Source organism: Athene cunicularia (assembly GCF_003259725.1).
Source record: "Athene cunicularia isolate RWA chromosome 10 unlocalized genomic scaffold, athCun1 chr10_part1, whole genome shotgun sequence".
NCBI classification, from domain to species: Eukaryota; Metazoa; Chordata; class Aves; order Strigiformes; family Strigidae; genus Athene; species Athene cunicularia.
In genome coordinates, this window is record NW_020799112.1 from 8,896,031 (window position 1) to 8,914,011 (window position 17,981).

General features: G+C 51.0%; 1 protein-coding gene across 2 annotated transcripts in view; it reads left to right on the top strand.

Moving 5' to 3' along the window:
- Positions 1-17,981, top strand: part of ITGA11 (integrin subunit alpha 11) — a 50,580-nt gene that overhangs the window by 1,123 nt on the left and 31,476 nt on the right. For both annotated transcript variants that reach the window (XM_026855730.1, XM_026855729.1), the window contains exon 2: positions 6,368-6,479. In XM_026855730.1, coding sequence (XP_026711531.1) covers positions 6,368-6,479 — 112 coding nt within the window. The remainder of the gene's footprint in view (positions 1-6,367; positions 6,480-17,981) is intronic.

Below are 17,981 nucleotides of genomic sequence, written 5' to 3' on the forward strand. Positions count from 1 at the left end.
GTATAAGAGACAGTTCTAATTGTGCTGTTGCTTGATCCTTTAAAGCCAGCCGCAGCGGAGCTGCCTTTCTTTGCTTAATAGGGAACATGTGTGTGAGCCTTGCATGGCGGCGTGGCGGGGCGCGGGGCTGCCTGCGTGGAGCGGCCGAGGCCGATGGCTCCGGCATGGAGGTGGTGGCACAGCCCCGGCCATGCTTACGTGGGCAGCAGAGCCCGTGGGGTGAGCTCCCCTTAAAGAGATGCTGCTCGGGGATGCAGGATGGGCATTGCAGAGCCTCGTTGGGGAATGTGGCACATCAACAATTTGGGCTGAACAGGAATCCTCCACATGAGCATTTCTGCCCACAGGAGTGTTTCTGCTCACGGGGGTTTCTGCCTGTGCCTGGTGATAGCAGCGCTGCTGCAGCAAACGTGAGCCATGTGCCGGTGAGAAGGGTTAATGCTTACAGCACTCTGGTGGTCTCTGGGCTAGGATGTGTTGTGGCTACTGGTTGATATATTTTGCTGAGGGTTAATGCTGGTGTTTTGCCATCCGGACTAAAAGCAAATTTATGTGATGTGTGGGACCCGTCGGGGGTTGAGCTGATGGTGTCAGGTGGGGACATGCATCCTTGGAACAATCCCTTCGCTGTGCAGGCAGCGCTACCTGTCCTGGCACAAACCCTTGGGTGCTTTGATGAGGGAAACCCCTCTCCTGGCTCTCCCCAATGGTTCTGGGGGAACCTGCTGCCCTGCTCTTGCATCGTCCCATGGGCTGGGGGTCCGTAGAGGTACCGCAGCGTTCCTGGCAACTGCCTGGTGATTTCTTGGTACTGAGGGAGGAGACAGGTGGTGCCAGCACTTGGCAGCCCATCCCCTTCCATCAGGCACCTTGCAGGGCTGGGGACCCCAGTGCCATGCCTCCACACACAGCCCATCTTGGGGACAGCCAAGGGTGTTCCTAAACTTTGAATCAGGCCAGCTCCTCTTCCCTGAGGCTTTGGTGCAAGCAGGGCACAGGTCTGGGCCAGAAGCTGGAGACCCCAGCCAAGGGGTGCTGAGCCATGGCTTGTTAAAATAAATGCATTCAGTGGCTGCGAATCACCCAGTTCCTCACTGCCCAGTTGCTGCTGCAACTTCCAGAAGGATCTGGGGAAGATGCGCTGAGATGTAATAACTTTACTTGTGTCAGACCACGCATCTGTTTTCCTTCACTGCTTTGGTTTTCTAGAGAAGGTAGTTGGCTCCTTCCCTCTCTAAAGGGTCACTAAATGGTAAAACCGTTGTGCCTGCTCTATGGGGCGTGTTTGATATTGTCCAGGTGGGTTCCCAAGGGACCCTCCAGTCCAGGCTTTGATGGTGGGTACTTAATTTTGGGTGGCTGCACAGCCCCAACATTGGGGCTGAGAGGGACTCCACATCCTCACCTACCAGTTGTCCATCCACTGGCTGAGATTTGGCCTGGGAAGGTCCAATAAACAACCCCCAAGGTCTGTGGGGCTCTGAGAAGCTAATTCACACACACACACACACACAACCCCCACAGCCTATCACTTTGTGGTGTTTCCCTGGAAAAGGGGTGGTCAGACACTTGCTGCTATTTATTCCTGATGCTGTTTGTGTTATCGCTAATGAATCTGCTGCAAATGGATAATCAGCACATTCCTTAGGGCTGCAAAACGTGGCCATCAAACAGCTCCTCCCTGGCTTTTGGGGGGCCAGAAAGATGGAATTATGGAAGCACAAGGTACTTGTGTAGCTAACGCCCCGGGGCTGTTTGTCAGAGATTTTGTGGGTAACCAGGAATGTTACAACACACGAGCCGGTGATGACTGATCCTCTGTTCATCCTCAGTATTCCCTGGCTCTCCATCCACCACTGCAGCAGCCACCAAACCCTGAGTTGTTTCCTAATAGCTGATGACAAACGCTGGCTTTGAGGTAGCGACCTGGAGCGGCATTTGGTGCTTTCAGCATCTCATTCAGCAAAGCGGGCTTGGTAGGAATTAAAGCTAGAGGGAAGCACAGGGACACGTGGACCACCATGTTCCTTTTTGGGGCCCACTAGGTTTTGTCCAAGAATCAAGATTAAATGTTTTCTAGTTAAGCCAAATTTTTCAATCCTAAGAAAAGAAAAAGTAATGTGCATGGCAGATGGGTTGCAGAGGAGCATCCAATACCACCAAAGCTCATGTGGTGGCGGGGATGGGGATCCCAGGAGCCCAGGCCGGCGCATCCCCAGGGATGCTGAGGATTGCAGGGGTCACAGTGGTGATGCGGGGGTCCGTGAACCCACCACCCTGTCAGAGGTCACCTCTCCTGCTTGGGCTTGAACGATGAGAAAGGAAGCGGGAGTGAGAACAGCAAGGCGAGTTTCAAAGTGCCAGACTGAGCTGCTTGACCCCGGCACGCTCCAGATTTTTGGCAGATGTGAGCTTTCCCCCTGCCACATGATCCTGGGCTCCTCAAGCGAGCAGCTCTCATCCCTGCAAGAAAACAAGAGCGTGGCGCGGCACGTGTGCTCTTGTGTCCCGTTCATACTCTTTTCCTCGGGTCACCTGTAGTGCCCCCAGATCCCATATATCTTCCAGCGCTGCCTCTGGGGACGCACAGCACCCCGGCAGTGGACAAGCTCTGTTTACCCTGGAGAATTCAGCAGAAGAGCCCATGTGGATCCAGACATAGGTTCTCATGGGCTGGACTAGCCAGAGCCTTTGGGATGCTTCTCCCCTCTGTGTAACTGCCCTGTGTCAGCTCAGCTTCTCTCCAGAAACTCTGCCCTGAGCTGTGAAAGTGCTGGAGGCCACCGAAACAGTCTGGGTTTGCATGATGCAGTCAAAAAAAAAAAAAAAAAAAAAAAAAAAAAAGAAATTCTTCCAGCAGCTCCACTGCCCAGCTTGCATCTCTTTAAATTGCAGAAGTTTGGAGCAAAGGCAGTGTGCTAAAGCCCCAAACCTCTCACAGCAGCAGAAGCAGCCTTGGCGCAGCACAGCACCTTCCCAGAGTCCCCTTGCCAGCGGTGAATCCCGTTGCCTGCCTGAAGGATGCAGGCAGGAGGATGGTGCTGAGGCCCCAAGACCATCCCCCTCCTGAAGGTTTCCTTTATGGGGAGGACTTATTTTTATTCTTTTTTGGCAGGAAAGGTGGCTTTTATTCCCAGTATTGTTTCCCAAATGTGGTGGGGTTTTTTCCTTTTCAATATTTGACCTGACAAGAATCAAAAGTTTGGACTAGACAGAAACTCCAGTTCGGAAAGGAGGTATTTGAGGCTTCCTGCCTTGGCTGCATCACAAGCAAAACATGTGGCTTCTGGTCGCTTATTTATGACAGTGATGTCACCCCTGACAAGAAAATGAGGCTTGGTTCTTCGGATTGCTAAATCTCCTTGACAACCTCTCAAAAAGCTCCCATTAGTTTAAGCCAGTTTAAATATTCTCTGATTATTATTTTTTTTTTCTTTCTGCCTCGAATGCACCCACATCTGTTGGCTTTCTGAAATTCTTCCCCTCTGCCATCCAGTGCCTGGAAACTTCCTTCCAGATCATTTTGCTTTTCCAGCCCTGTTGCTCCCCCTGGTCCTCGCTACCTGCTGTGAGCAGGATGCTCCGGCACGGTGAGCAGCACAAGCTCCTTACAGCACTTTTCCCTGCTCCCCCCAGTTCAGAGACGTTTGCACTTAATGAAGCATTCCTGCTTTTTTTTTTTTTTTTTTTTTTGGGGGGGGGTGGGGTGGGGTGGGGAGGGTATATTGCTTTTCACAACCATCCTGGCTGCCTTTTGCAGGAGGCTACAGCTGCACCATGGGGTCCTAAAGCAAGGAGCCATGGGATGGAGGTTCCCAACTTGTTCTAGTGTTCCCACTTCCCAGAAAACTCTGCCTGGGGCTCTGCAGTGCAGAATCAGAGAAACTGCTGAATGCAAAAAAATCAGAAGACGACCTGCCACTACCTCTCTGACACTTGCTCTGCACCCAAGTGATAAAGATGCCTCTGCGTTACCTGCAACTGAACCTTGCTTAAAATACAAAATTCCCTCCCTAAAAGACCCTCCTCTTTCAGACAGGTCCGGAGTGTCACCGCACCTCGCTGGTGGCAGCAATGGGATACCCCAGGGTGCTCCCAGCTCCCCACGACCTGCCCCCCTCCCTTGCCCATCACTCCTCTCAGTGGCCAGTCCTAGCTTCTGTTTCTCCACTGGGTAACAGTTAACTCAGAGGAGGTTTTAATTTGCTTTGTAATGTTAAATAAGGTCAATCTACCACAAAATATGCTGGCTCTAATCCCCTCGTCTCCTTTTTCTTTTGCCCCTGCTTTCTAGAATTTCTTTTTGTATTATTTTAAAGCTCCTTACCTCAGCTCTCCTTGGCGAGACTCTGTGGTTCTCTGCTTATGGAGCCAATGTTGCAGATTTGTTCCTATGACTGCAAAAAATCAGATTTATCCCTAACATTCCTACTTATCAAAACACTTTCCATCCTGAGTTTTTGTGCTTGGGAAGCAGCATTCCTAGCCTCTCCAGTTGACAACCCCTTTATACCCCTATAAATACCAAACATGATCCTTCTGCTTTAAAGCCGACCTTAATAAAGATGCCCAGATCTTTTATTAGCAAGAACCATCCGGCAGCTACGTTCTGCCCAAAGGCAAACAAAAAGCTGGGATATCCTGGCTATCAGTATCCATCCCTGCAGCTCCATCTCCAACACAGTTGCTCCTTGCTTGGCCATGGCCCTCTAGGCTTAAGCAAAATAATATTGTTAAGCAAAAAAGCCATCTACTTGTAGAAGCCATGAAGCACCCGTGGAGGCTTTGAGCATGCTGCTGGCCCGAGCTGAAGTGTGTGTGTCTTCTGGACAGAGATGGGCTGATCCTTGGCTGGCTGTGGGACAGGGACCATTGGACACGGGTGGCTGCGGCATTTTGCAGCCACCAAAACAGAGGCAACACAGTGCCAGAGCTCCCCGGCACAGATAGTGCTATACCCCCTGCCCAGAGGTGGTCTTTGCCCCCAGCCAGTTTCTCCATTGAATGCACCCAGGGTGGGTATGGGCACAATTTGGGGCAGCTCCTGCACCCATGGATATGCAAAGGGCCCCAGTCCTGGGGAGATTCACTTGACGCGCCTGTCTGTACACCCTGCTGCTGGATCCAGCTCCTGGCAGAGGGGAGACTTGCCAGATCGATCTACCCCAAGGTTTGCTCCCTGACAAGCAAGTTGCTCTTGAAGGTTGACCCACATGGGCTGTGAACACTGGGCTCCCCGGAGCTGGACGCCATGGCCAGGGATCCTGCTCCTGCTCTCCTGTGGGAAGGGGCATCCTCCAGAGCAGCCCTGGGGAGAGGAAAAGCCTGAAAATTGCCCCATCTGGGTCTGAGCATCCATTCTTGGGGACATCCCCTCCTGAGCCACATCTCTGTAGCAAACCCTCCAGCAGCACTGGCTTTTGCTCACATGGGAAAAGTGAATCCCAGCTTTGGCTCTTTGGTGCTCCAAAACCCTCAGGGACAGCCATGCTGGGTGATAGGCTCCAGACCAGGCACATCTGCACATTTTCTGTGTCCCCCTAGACCGCGGTCGCTGTAGGGGTGTGTGGGGACATGGTGGTGGCCATCTCCACCACGAGCAGCTGCTGCTCCACAGCTGGAGGAGCATCGCCCATCACAGGGGGCTTGAGGAGATGTCAAAGGAGAGGAGGGTGATCTCTCCCCTTCTTATGCCTGTCCTGGAAGCCCTGGCTTGAGCTGATTCCGTTTGCAGAAGCCTAGAGGAAAAATACTTTTTCATTTATCATAAACCAAAACCACTCTTTTGCTTTGGTAACAGTGGTGGGCACCAACTGAGCAGCCCCAAGGGGCATGTTGGTACCTGCCGGGGTGCTCTGCAGGTGGGCTGGGGAAGGGGGCTGCCCTCCAGGACTTGTGCAGCTGTGGCCCCTAAACGAACCTGCCTAAAGCTGCAGCTACTCTGTGGGGGATCGGGGCTGGAGAGAGGAGTGCTGGGGGCTGAGCTGAGGTGAGGTTGGTGTGTTTTGGACCTTCCAGCCTCCTCTCCATCATGGCTGGCATTGGGAATCCTGCGCCACAGAGCTGCCGTAATGGGGTAAACCCACCACTGTTTCGTGTAGGACTCTTCTGGGACTTATTATTCAATGTGGGGGAGCAGCATTCCCAGGATGGCTGAGGTTAGAGGCTCCTCTGGAGGTTATCTGTCCACCTCTGCTGAAGTAGGGTCACCTGGAATAGGTTGTCCAAGGCTGTGTCCAGTCGGGGTTTGAATATCTCCATGGGTGGAGACTGCACAGCCTCTTGGGGTGACCTGTTCGTCTCTGACCACAGTAAAAAAGTGTTTCCTTCTACCACCTCAGCAACTTGACTCTTTTTCTCTACCCAGGGTTCAGTGATACCTTCAATATTGACACTAAGAGGCCCAAAATCATAGCTGGCTCTAAGGAAGCGTATTTTGGCTACACAGTGCAGCAGCATGACATCGGTGGGAAGAAATGGTAAGTGAACTCTGCGCTGGGCTCTTCAGAGGGGGGGGATCTGAAGCAACCTGCCCAAAATGCTGAATGTATCCTTCTGCTCCATCCAACTGCCGGTTTGGGGTGGACAGTGCTGCAGCTCCAAGGGAAACTGAGATTTGCTCTTGGTGATACTGGTGCTAGGCCAGTCTGGGCAATGCAGAGAATGGAAACCCTCCTGCTTTCAAAAAGAGGAGTTTTATGTGGGGGATAACTGTATTTTGTGTTTGATATGTGTGGAGGGTACCATGCTCTGGTTCCTGCTTGGCTGCATCTTGGTGGCAGGTGTCGTGTACAGGGCTTTACTCCAGGCAGGTTCACAGCTCCCCGGGGCCCCTCGGCCTCTGACACTTGCTGAAAACCCATCTAGGTTTTGGGTCAAGGCCATCCCATTTTATAGAGTTTCCACCGAAGAGCCACAGTCTGCAGAAGTGCTCAGACCTGCCTGCGTCTGTCACGAGTGCAAGATGAGACTCAGATGGGCTTTGTTCAGGTTTTGGGTTTCGTGGCAGGTTTTGCTCCTCGCCAGGGCTGATGCTCCCTGGGGGATCCTGCACACATGTTGGCAGAGACCCTTGGTGCTCTCCAGAAGCATGTCTGGATGCTGCAGTGATGAGGGCAGCCCTTGAAACTCCCTGCAACTCAATTACTGCAGAGCTGAAGGATCTGCCCCAGGGGTAGACAACAGCCAGGCTTAAGGCAACAAGCAAACATGTAATTAATGCACATAAGTACCCCTGAAATTAAAAAATCAGATCTGTGTTGCCTTTGCACAACCTTTGCTGGTGCTGGCGGGGGATGTGGGGCTGGACCCTGTCCTGTGCCCTCAAGCTGAGCTGATATTTCCCTGCAAGGAGGAGCAGGGAGGTTTGGCTCTAACTTTGGTCTCTCCAGCTGCCGTCAGCACAGCCTGAAACCTCCCTGCTCGCCGCTTCCCTTCTGTTTAATGGCAGGTCGGGGCCAGCCGCCCAGGCGCGCTGCAGTGAGCCCTTCCGCTGGCTCTGAGCCCCGGTTTCCCACAAGGATCGTGTGCTTTTCCCAAACGGTACCGTGCATCCAGCTAATGGGGTGATGCTGATGCTGCAGCCCCTGGGCTGCATCAGGGCTGCAGGAGCCGTCCGGGCTCTGGTGCTCCTAGCTGCATCCCGGGGAGTCACTTGCAATTAAATCCGTGCTGATGTTTGCACTCTCCAGGTTACCATTTCCTTCCGCCGTTCAGCAGAGACCTGAGTTAATATTTATAAAGCTTTGAACAGTGGGATAGGGTTCAGGTTTCCACTGGGAGCGTGTGCACTGGTGTGGGCAGGGAAGGGAGGGGGTTGCCTGGGGTGCAGCTGGTGAAGCTGCCTCTGCCCCACTGCAGAGATGGGTCCTGAGCAGGTATTTTAGCACCCAGTACCCCCTCTGAAGTTCAGAGGCTCCCATCTGCATGGTGGTGATGAGCCTTCCCACTGCTTCAGCTCAAGACCAAGCATGGGGCTGCTCGTGGCTGGGCTGGTTCTCCCCAGAAGCGTGACCATGGTATGGACCAGAGCATTCTCACAGGGGGATGTCCCTGTGGTCCTTGAGCAGGTTTGCACACAGCAGTTTGGGAGCTTTCTCCTAGAGCTGACCCTGCCTTGCGCCATGTCAAGGACTGGGTGGTCTCTCAGGATCCTTTTCATCCTCGCTGTCCATGAACCTGTGTTATGGGACTGTTTCCCAACCAGCCAGCTTACACTTAAGTCAGAAACATCTGGCATGGGACACAGGCCTCCACCCTTTCTTTGCTTGAGAACGTGGATATTTACCCAAAGAAATGTTTTTGAGGGGGGAGTAAAGAATTTTGGGCAGCCTGACAGCACAACTGCTTGTGGCCAAAGCCACTGGAGCACGGTATAAACACGTCTGTTGAGTAGTTTCAGTAAATAAAACAAATTCCTGCAACATCCCCTGCTCAAGACCTGGGTGGTTAATGGATGATGTTGCTCTGCTTGGTGTGAAGTCTTATATCCTCATCTCCCTTCACATGATGCTGAGGCACATCTGGGCAGCATTGTGTGCTTAATTTCCAAAGGAGTCTCAGCCCAGCCTGGTGTCTCCATCCCTCACCTGCTCCTGGGCAGAGCCCAGGCATATCTGCAAGATGATGGGATGGGGTCCATGCTCTCCAGGGAAGTTGATCTGATGCTTTGGTGTCTTCATTTGCACAGATCTTTGCTGAGAAATACTTTCTATCAGGAACGGATCCAAAACTCCAAAAAATGTGGTGGCATTTGCACTGGCCACTGCAAGAGGTTCCGGCTGTGCAGAGGTGTTTACCAGGTCAGGGCTAAGCCCAGGAAAGGCTGCTCAGAGATCACAGTTCTCCGAAGCAGATAAAGAGCAGGAACTGAGTGCCTTTGCCATCACATTTCTCCCTACCTCTGTTTCTGCAGAATATCCTTTTCCATATCTCATTTCACCCTAAACGTGTCAAAAGTCTCCCCTTGGAGCAGAGCAGCATAACTGGATGTGAATGGCACACAGACACCTTGCTCCAAGGTGCTCGTGTGCCACCGTGCTCTTCATATGACAAAATGACATCCGTAGGCGCTGTGGGTGGGAAACCCTCCCAGGACTGCAGCTGAGCCTTGGGTCCGAGGAAGGGCCATCCTTGCCCACCCCTGGGCAGGGGATGCAGGACATGGGTGCGGCTGAGCCTGTCCCATCCCTCAGCCCGTCTTCCCGAAGTCCTGGCCAAGGCGTTTATGAGGGTTCCCCTGCAATTCCCCCCTGCCCCTTGGGGTCTGGTGTCCCTGCCAGGTGGGGATGGCAGCAGTAGCTAAGCAGTTGGGTGCTCAGTGCCTGCACAGGCTGGTTTTGCTGCTCTGCAGAGATTTCTGCCTAAAGTGAGGTCTCTGAGGGAGAGGCCCTGCAGAGACTGCTGGAGAACACCAATTTTTTTAATATTTTCAGCCCAATAGTAGCTATAGGTGCTTTTCTAGGCATGATCCTGGCAGAGGGACTGCAGTTCCCCTGCCATCTGGGGACTCTTATGCTTTTTTTTTACTCATGCCTTCAAGCTGCCACCATCACTGATGGGGTGGTCAAGGGCTGGCTTCCCTGGGGACTAGCAATAGGAGGATTTTTTCCTCCTTTCCCAGCAGGACACTGGAGAAAAGACCAGTTCTGGCTCATTTTGGCCCCTCTCGCATCTCTCCTAACAACATCAGGTGAGACACAGTTGTAGTTTCTCTTCTGTGCGTTCCTCTGCATGAATAAAAAAGGATGTTCCCTGCACAGAATGAGTGTATGTATATACATAAGTACAGCATCTATTTGAATATGCAATTATGTAGTACAAAATGTCTATTAAATATGTGTACACAGTTAAAAAATGAAGCCACCATGACTCACTCTGGTTAAAGCATAAATGACTGAACAAACAAAACATCTATAGTATAAACCAAAGATGTACAGAAGGAGCAGGATAATAAATCTGCCGAGCCTTGGCCAACCCCTGGAGCTGGCAGGAGGCAGAAGAAATGGAGATGCTAAGATGAAACCCCAGTTGCTGGTAAAGCAGAAGCCAGAAGTGTCCTTCAATACCATCCCAGAGGAGTGCAACAAAATCCACTGAAATGCAGAAGAGCCCAGAGAAACTAAATGGTTATCTCAGAAGCATGGTTCATATAGGAGTGATGGTTATAACAACGTGCAGAAACCCAGCTGCCAAATACCAAATGTGGAATCTGAGGTCTCTGGCACCTATCCTTCAGTCTGAGTCTTTTAATGCTGCTTTTGGCTAGTGTGGATGGTTTTAGAAGGGTTTCAAAGCAGCTTTTTACATATATATATGTGTGTGTGTGTGTAAAGGCGTATTTGAGTGTATACAAACATATATCATATTCTCTAGGTGTATTTTTAGTTGTATTTCCCTTTTTCTAACCTTTCAAGAAAGGAGCCAGAGAATTTGCACATGGGGGCTGTAACTGCAACCCTGATAGTGGAAAATCTGGGAGGAAAGAATTCAGATTATTAAACTCCAGGGGAAAAAATGCTTGGGTATATAGTGCTTGAAAAGCTCATCAATTCATGGGGTGGCTTTTCCCTGCTCACTGTCTTCCAGAGCAGCGAGTGGCTTTCAGACCTCCCTCTCAACACTTTCTCTCCCTTTTTCATTAAGCTGGAGGTGCCTTCTCCAAGTATGTGAATGGAAAAAATGACAAGAGGCTACTGAAACTCATCCTAATGTGCAATGTAGGTTCGCACAGCGGCAGCCAGGCAGTGGCTGCCCTGCCCTGGAGCAATCCCAGTACAGGCAAGGCAAGTGGTGCCCGGCGCGTTACAGTGTCTGAGCATCCCCGTCCCCAGGGCTGGGCATTTTAGGGGAAATCTGGGGGGAATGGGAGCTGCAGAGCATGGGGCAAAGTGGCCTGGCAGGAGTTTTGTTAGGAAATGGGGCTACCGTAAGGGCAGAGATGATTATGGTGTTGACTGGAAGTGGTGAGTTGGCTTAGAGCTGCTCCTCTGCCCCAAGTCACACTTTGGTTCCCAACATTTTGGGGGTATTTAAGGTGTGAGGCAGGAGCTGTGTCACTCCCGAAGGAAGGACAAAAGGACCTGTTCCCTCCTCCCACACGTGCACAGGAGGACACACCAACCACTGCCCTTGGTTCTACATTGCCACCAGACACCCCAATACAGAAGCAGGCGAGGGAGAGAGGCTGGGGGGGGTGGATTGTGCCTCCGCAGGGCAGATGGCAGCAGCCGTGATGCTTCACGCAGTGAGTGCCAGGACTGCTGCCCCACGCCGGCTTGCATCTGCGGATTGAAAGTCTCCAGCTATGCAAAAAATGAAGCTTGAGAAAAACTGGCTGTGGAAGGAAAACCCTGGGAATAAACATCCATTGGCCTTCAGAAGCTGTAAAAATAATAAATACAGCATTCCCGAGCTGGCTGAGGGCAGGGTTGCACTCATGCTGCTGGCAAGGTGGCATGGCCAGGGAGTGGGTCCCTGGCCACGCTGGCAACCAGATGGGCTTCAAGGGCTGCGGGTTTGGCATTGGGGTGCTGGATGCTCTCTAGCTGCTCTTCCTCCTGAAATTGTGCTGTTCCAACTCTGCTTTGAAGCAAAGGGGTACTGTGAAGCCTTGGTGCAGGGTTTGGGCCCCTTGAGCCCCTCCCTGTGCTCAGTTCCCCTCTGCCTTCAGCAAGAGCTCTTCCTTGTAAGCACCCCAGAGCTAACCCCCCTACTTGCAAGGGTGCCTGAAGGGGGGCAGCCCTTACCCCCATCCTCATGGCTGATCCAGGCACAGACATGACGTTTCCAGTCTGAGCGTGGCCAAAGGGAAAAGGAGGAGGGAGAAGAAAGAAAAAATCTGCTCAGTGGATTTAAAGTTATAATTGTGCTGATCTGGAAAAACAGTCAAAGGGTTTGCTATTTCCCTACTACTGCGAGAGGCTTTCTTGGCTGTAATTCTCCTGTGGTTTGGCCAGTACCCGAGAACTTGGATTATTTTGGTGAAAGGGTACATAACTGCAAAGCATTCCTCCAGTGCAGGGATAATGTCTGCTCCCAGCTCTCCCTCCCACCACGCTGGGGCTGCAGGCATAGGCTGGCTGCAGCCTGAGGGGTACTGTAGTAGCTCACCCCATCTCCTGTGTTCAGGGGTTGTCCCTTTTTTGGCGCAGTATGGCCATTTTTTTTCCAGAAAGTCCCATAGGCTCTCTTATTAGCATCGCTGGGCTGTTCCACAGGTTGGTCTGTCCTTGTTTGGCACCTTCCCAGGGTGCCTCAGAGCACACAGGCATCTGACATCCCTGTGGCACATCTTGCCATAAAGTTGTGTGGTTATCACAGACTCTGGGGTCAGTTTGAATCAGCTGCAAGGTTAGGCCCTTTCTTTTTTTAATTTTTTTTGTTTTAGAAAACATTTGGTCGAATTGGAAAAATAGATGTGGTCTCATGTTACTCGCTGTAGGGCTTGCAGAGGAGAGGGGCTCGCAGGAGGATTGTCCCCTTGCATCAAACCCAGGCTGCACTCCACTGACAGACTCTTTCAGCCTGCTACTGACCAAGAGGAGGAAGAAAAAGGTTTGCCACCCTGTCCAGCAAAAAACCCAAAACTTCACTGGATTTTTTTTTCAGCAGGGGAACCAACAGGAGGCATTGTGGAGAAATAGGGATTTGGGCTACATAACAAACCCAGCCAGTGGAGAGCAGCTGCTTCACAGGTTCTGGGCTCCCAGGCATCCCAACATCTCCAACTCGCCTTCCCCAACCCAGGGGCCTGAAAATTTCCTCTGCCCCAACCCTGCAGGTTTACCCTAGGCTTTCCAAACCACCACAGCAAGAGCAGAATTCTCTAATGTACCTTTGCTTGTCGTGGCACATGGGTGGGCTTCCTCCTCCAAGGTGCAGCAGTTTTAAGCAGAGCTGGAGGAGGCCCATCAAGCACAAGCTTTAGCAGATGGGCCCTTGCTGCACAGAGGGAAATTGTCTCCTTGGTCCTTTTTAAAGCATCCTTATTGCACCATAGCATCAGCATCCAGATATAGCCCTAAGACCCCAGCACCCCTGCCGTGGTGAGACCAGGGGAGGCTGGAGGTGGATGGACACCAGGTCCTGCCTGTGCCACCATAATACACACATGCTGCAAAATATCTGTAGCTTCATTTATGAGGATCTCTACAGAGGAAGAGGGTCTTGATCCTTTCCAGCCCATATTTTTCACCCATAAAAAGGCCTTTGCAATCCGATGTTCATTATTTATGGTTGGAAGCTTGGTGTCCTGGTGCCAAAGGGCAGCTGAAGAGAGCTGTGATATCAGGGCTGGTGACCCAATGGTGCCTCCAGTGCAGAAATACATGGGTGAGGGAACCCCAAAACCACCATTACCTGGTGATAATGCGTGACTGGGGAAAGCAAGAGGCAGCTGGTGAGAACTGGAGTCGCAGATCAGCGTTTGCTTTGGAAACCTCCAGAAGAAAGCCAGAGATCACCCAAGTCCTGATGGACACAGGCAGTTTAGAGAGAGCATCAACCAGCAACTCCAAACACCACAGTAGAAACCTGCATCGGGGCCAAGAATCACTGACGGGCCTCGCCTGTAAACACCTCTTTATTACAATATCCCTAAGTAAAAGGGAAAAAATTACACCAGGAAAAATAAGAAAGTATCATTACTGCTGACCACAATATTCTGCGAGTTCCTCAGACAGGGTTTGCAACACGCCCGTCATCTGCTATTTTAAGGAGTGCGCCGGTGATTTTGCTTACTGCGATGTCTGTGTAATTGCTGCAGCAGCGCCCGGGGCTCGGACCTGGCTTGTCTCCGTCTCTGGTCCCGTGTCCTGGCGCTGGGTCCCCTCGGGGCTGTTCCTGTGACGTGGCCACTCAGCATGGGGGGAGATAGCCTGCCGGGTCCTGCCCAGCCGCGGGAGGGATTGCAGACGTGCTGTGGGAACGGGCTGTGTAATTAGGAGCATCCATTCCCAGCTCGACCCGGCATGCGGAACAGCTGGGTGAATTACAGTCGTGTTTATGTTTCGTTTTGCAATGAGAGGGTTTGTTATGAAGCAGAGAAAACATTGATCAGCCTTTAAAAAAGTTGCTTATGTGTATCGGTGGCAGATGGACAGCCTCCTGCAGGCACTCCCCGTGCAGGGAGAGGAGGGGACAGGGATGGGGACAAAGCTCACTGCCAGAAGTGGGTTGGGGTCTGGATCCACTTGGACACTGCAGGGTCAGCGGGACCCAAACCTCAAAGCAAGGATGTGCTCCATCTTGGGAGAGAAATCCCCTAAAACTCACCAAATGTGGGGATGGAGCACTGCAACTGCTCTGTCATTAGTAGGTTGTCTATTAATTGGGGTAATACAGGGAGCATAGGATTATTTGGGAGCGAGCACAAGGCTCTAATGCCTCCACCGGGAATGCTTCTGCCAAGGGATGATGTGTCAGGTATTCAGTGGGCAAAACGGTTTTGCAAAGGGTGTAACATTCCCCTGCACACACCGCTAAACAACGAGCCCAAATGGCTCGATGGTCACGAGTCAGCCCGAAGGTGTGTGCTGGGTGGAGGATGTCATCGCAGACGCTGTCCTAGAGCTGGAGATGGTCAGGGAGGGATCAGGATGAGGTGATGTTACATGCAGGAGAGAAGGATATGGATGTGGCTGGGAGGAGCATCCTCTCCTGTGTGGCAGCGTCTGGGCGCATTGTCCCTTGTTGAGGGTAATGGAAATCTGATGCAGACGGTGCAAAGACTTACCCGCTGTAACCATTCTCTTCCTTCCCCTCCTCTGCTGCACGCCCCAGGGCTGGGTGAAACTTGCTGCTGCCAGGTGGGAAAGCAAAGGTTTGCGTCACTCTGGGCTTTGTGCGCCATGCTTCTCCACAGCTGCCTGCTGAACGTACCCAGCTGATGCTATTTAACACGCCGCTAACCCAGCGCTGTGGGGACGTTTGTTGGTGTTCCCAGAGCCAGCACCTCTTCCCGCTGCCAGCCTGTGCTCCTCTCCCAGATGCCCCAGGCTCCCTCCCTGGCTGCTTCTGGCCCATGGGACTAGTCCTTAGAGAGACCCAAAAAATCACTTTGTCATCTTCTAATATCCCTGCTGCCCCTCCCCAGGCTTTGGGCACTGCCAAGGGATGGATCTGGGTTTAACATTGCAATAGCCACCAACTCAGGCTCCCTCTATGAGACCATGTTGGAGGTCACCTGACGCTCAGCCACAGCTGTTTGTCCCAAGCATGTTTTTGCAGCGGCCTTTGGTCACCAACACACGAGTTTTCTCTGCTCAGGGTGAGCAGAAGTCCCCAGAGCAGCAGCCTGCTCATTGCTGCCCACACAAGGCAGTGGGATCCTCACCATCAGCACTGCCTGTGCTCTTCAGCGGAGCTGTCTCCTAATTAAAGATGAAAAAATGACCAGAGATTGGTAAAATGATTTGCTAGAGGGTGCACAGAAAGCTGCTGGAACTCATTTTCAGGCCCCACATCCTCCTGTGCCACCATCTCATTGACTTCACTGCTGTTTCTCCCTCTCCTTGGAACCCCACTAGGTATTTTTTTCCACTGTTGCCAATGTGGAGAAAAACATTTCAAAGTCCGTTTCTCTGTCACACTTCTTCCAAGGAACGCTGATCCGATTTAAAGTTTTCCACAGCTGAACTCTCCCTTTCCTGCACCTCCTTAATCACTTCTTCATCCAGTTCCATCTTGAATAAATTAACTGCAAGTGAATTTGCCTTGCAGGAGATTAAGTGTCCCATTGATTGAAAAATCCTGTGAAAAGCATAGTTGCTTCTCCATTCCTCCCTAATCCCTGCATTCCCAGATCACCAGCTAGACATACCTTCCTTTCCTGATTTCTTTCCATTTAATCAAAATATCTTAAGGCTCAAACTGAGCTTTGCAACCTCTCCGCAGTGCACCCAGGGAGCCTGCTGGGCTGGGGGGGTTATTCCCTTAAAATGTCAGGAATTTGCTGGATGAAAAAAGGCTGTGGGGGCACCTTTATGTGGGGTGTGGGATCATCATGTGTATGGGCTGAGCTATGTCTGGGCAAAGGTACTGATTAATACAGCCCTGGCAGGAGAAAATGTGGGGAAAAGACAACAGTGCTTTAGGGACAACAGGCACAATTGTAAAATTTATGTGATAGCGAATAATAAATGAAGATAAATAGGGACTGAAAAAATGAAGCAGACCAGACTCAGGACTGTCAGAGGTGGTTTGATGGTGTTGGTACCCTCCTCCAGGATGGGATGCTGGAGACGGGCACATCCCTTCGGCTCAGCGTGGGAGTCTGGACATGCATCCAAACAGCCATGAATTTTTAAGCACTGAACTCTGGGACAAATTTCCCAGGGAAACGCTGACTTCTCCATCACTTGATGCCTTCAAATCGGGGATGGATGTTTTTCTGGGAGATGTGCTCTGGCCAAAAATAATTTATTGGGTTCAGTTCTGAGATAACTGGCATCAATTAATGTCTGTGACACAGGGAATTTCACCAGATAATGTTGTGACTAAGAGGAAAAAACCAAAAAGCAATAATTCAATCAGTAGCTGAGCAGCTGTGACTCTTAAGTGTTTTAGACACTGAAGCACGGCAGCGTTTCATGTTTTATGTTGTCTTGTCATGCTAGAATCCCTGCACACGCTGCTCATGTGCTCATGTAATGAAATCATGTAAAACAGTGCAAAAAAATGCAGATTGAGCTTGACACATCATTTTGCTGTTTGATGTGAGGCTCAGCCAGCCTGCAGCCGTGGACACAGCCGTCCCATCCCCAGCCCGGGCAGGACACCGGGAAGCAGGACCCAGCACGGGGGCTTTGCTGGCAGAGCAGGAATTGGGTTTCCACTCCCCTCACTGCACAGGCAGAGCAGAAGCTCCTCTAGTATTTCCACCAACAGCCTGGTTTTCCTTTTTTTAGTTGTTTTTTCCCAGGATGAAAGTTAAAAATATGTCCTCAGACATGTTGCTCTGAGCAGTCTGCGCTTTTCACATTTAATCCCTTTTTTTTTTTGCTTTTGTTTTCCCCATAAGGAGTGCATGAAAAGGAAGGCGAGGGCGGGCTTGTTTGGTTCTTATTTTCTTTTAAAGCTTCATTTATTAGCCAAGCCATGACGCAAGGGCCAGCCGCTTCGCTCTTTGCAGAGGGCTTTGCTTGTTTAACATCAGGCCAGGGGGGATTGCAACCCTCCAGGGAGCACGAGAGGGGAGATTTGGGGTGACCCAAGGGTGCGTGAGGATGGGGAGAGCTGGCACAGGGCAGGGAATGGCTCCCTGCTGCAGCAAGATGCTCCAATTGGATTTGAGTGATTTGGAATTGGACTTTTTTATTAAAAAAAAAAAAAAAAAGAAAAAAACTCCCACAACATTTAGAGCACAGACTTACAAACCCCAAAGTAAAGGAAGAGGTTTGTAAGCAACCTGTGAGCTGGTGAGCAGAGCAGCATCTCTGACAGCCGACTTTGGGGAACACTTACAACATCCCTGCAAACAGCTGGAAAAGCCTTTTCTTGAGTTGCCAAGTTTCCATGAGAATTTAGAATTGAGAATTAGCTTCAGCTAATCAATCATTTAAATTTAACTGAAAAGGGAAAACAATGCCATTGTCTTCAGGAGACAAAAATTCTGGTTGCATGAGCTTCACAACCCCTTTACATTCATGGCAGCATCTGTAAATATTTGGGCTTTCTTGGAGTGTCCAGCTCTGACGTAGGGCTGGGGAACTGGGGGAACGGGTGGTTTGCCCTCGTCGTTGAAAGAGATGCTTCAACTTAATAACTGCTGGTGTTCGGGAATATTTATTATGGGTAATGATAATTTTAATACCAGAATATTAATTAATTAGAAAGTCCCAGATAGGATTTCTGGCTGGGGAGGGGGAACACATCAAGGTTGAGCTGCTCTGACATGCTCATGTTAAATCCTGTTTATGTTAAATTCTTCTTTGGGAGTTAAGGTTTAAAAATGAGAACATCATCTTCTGAGGTGTCTCAAC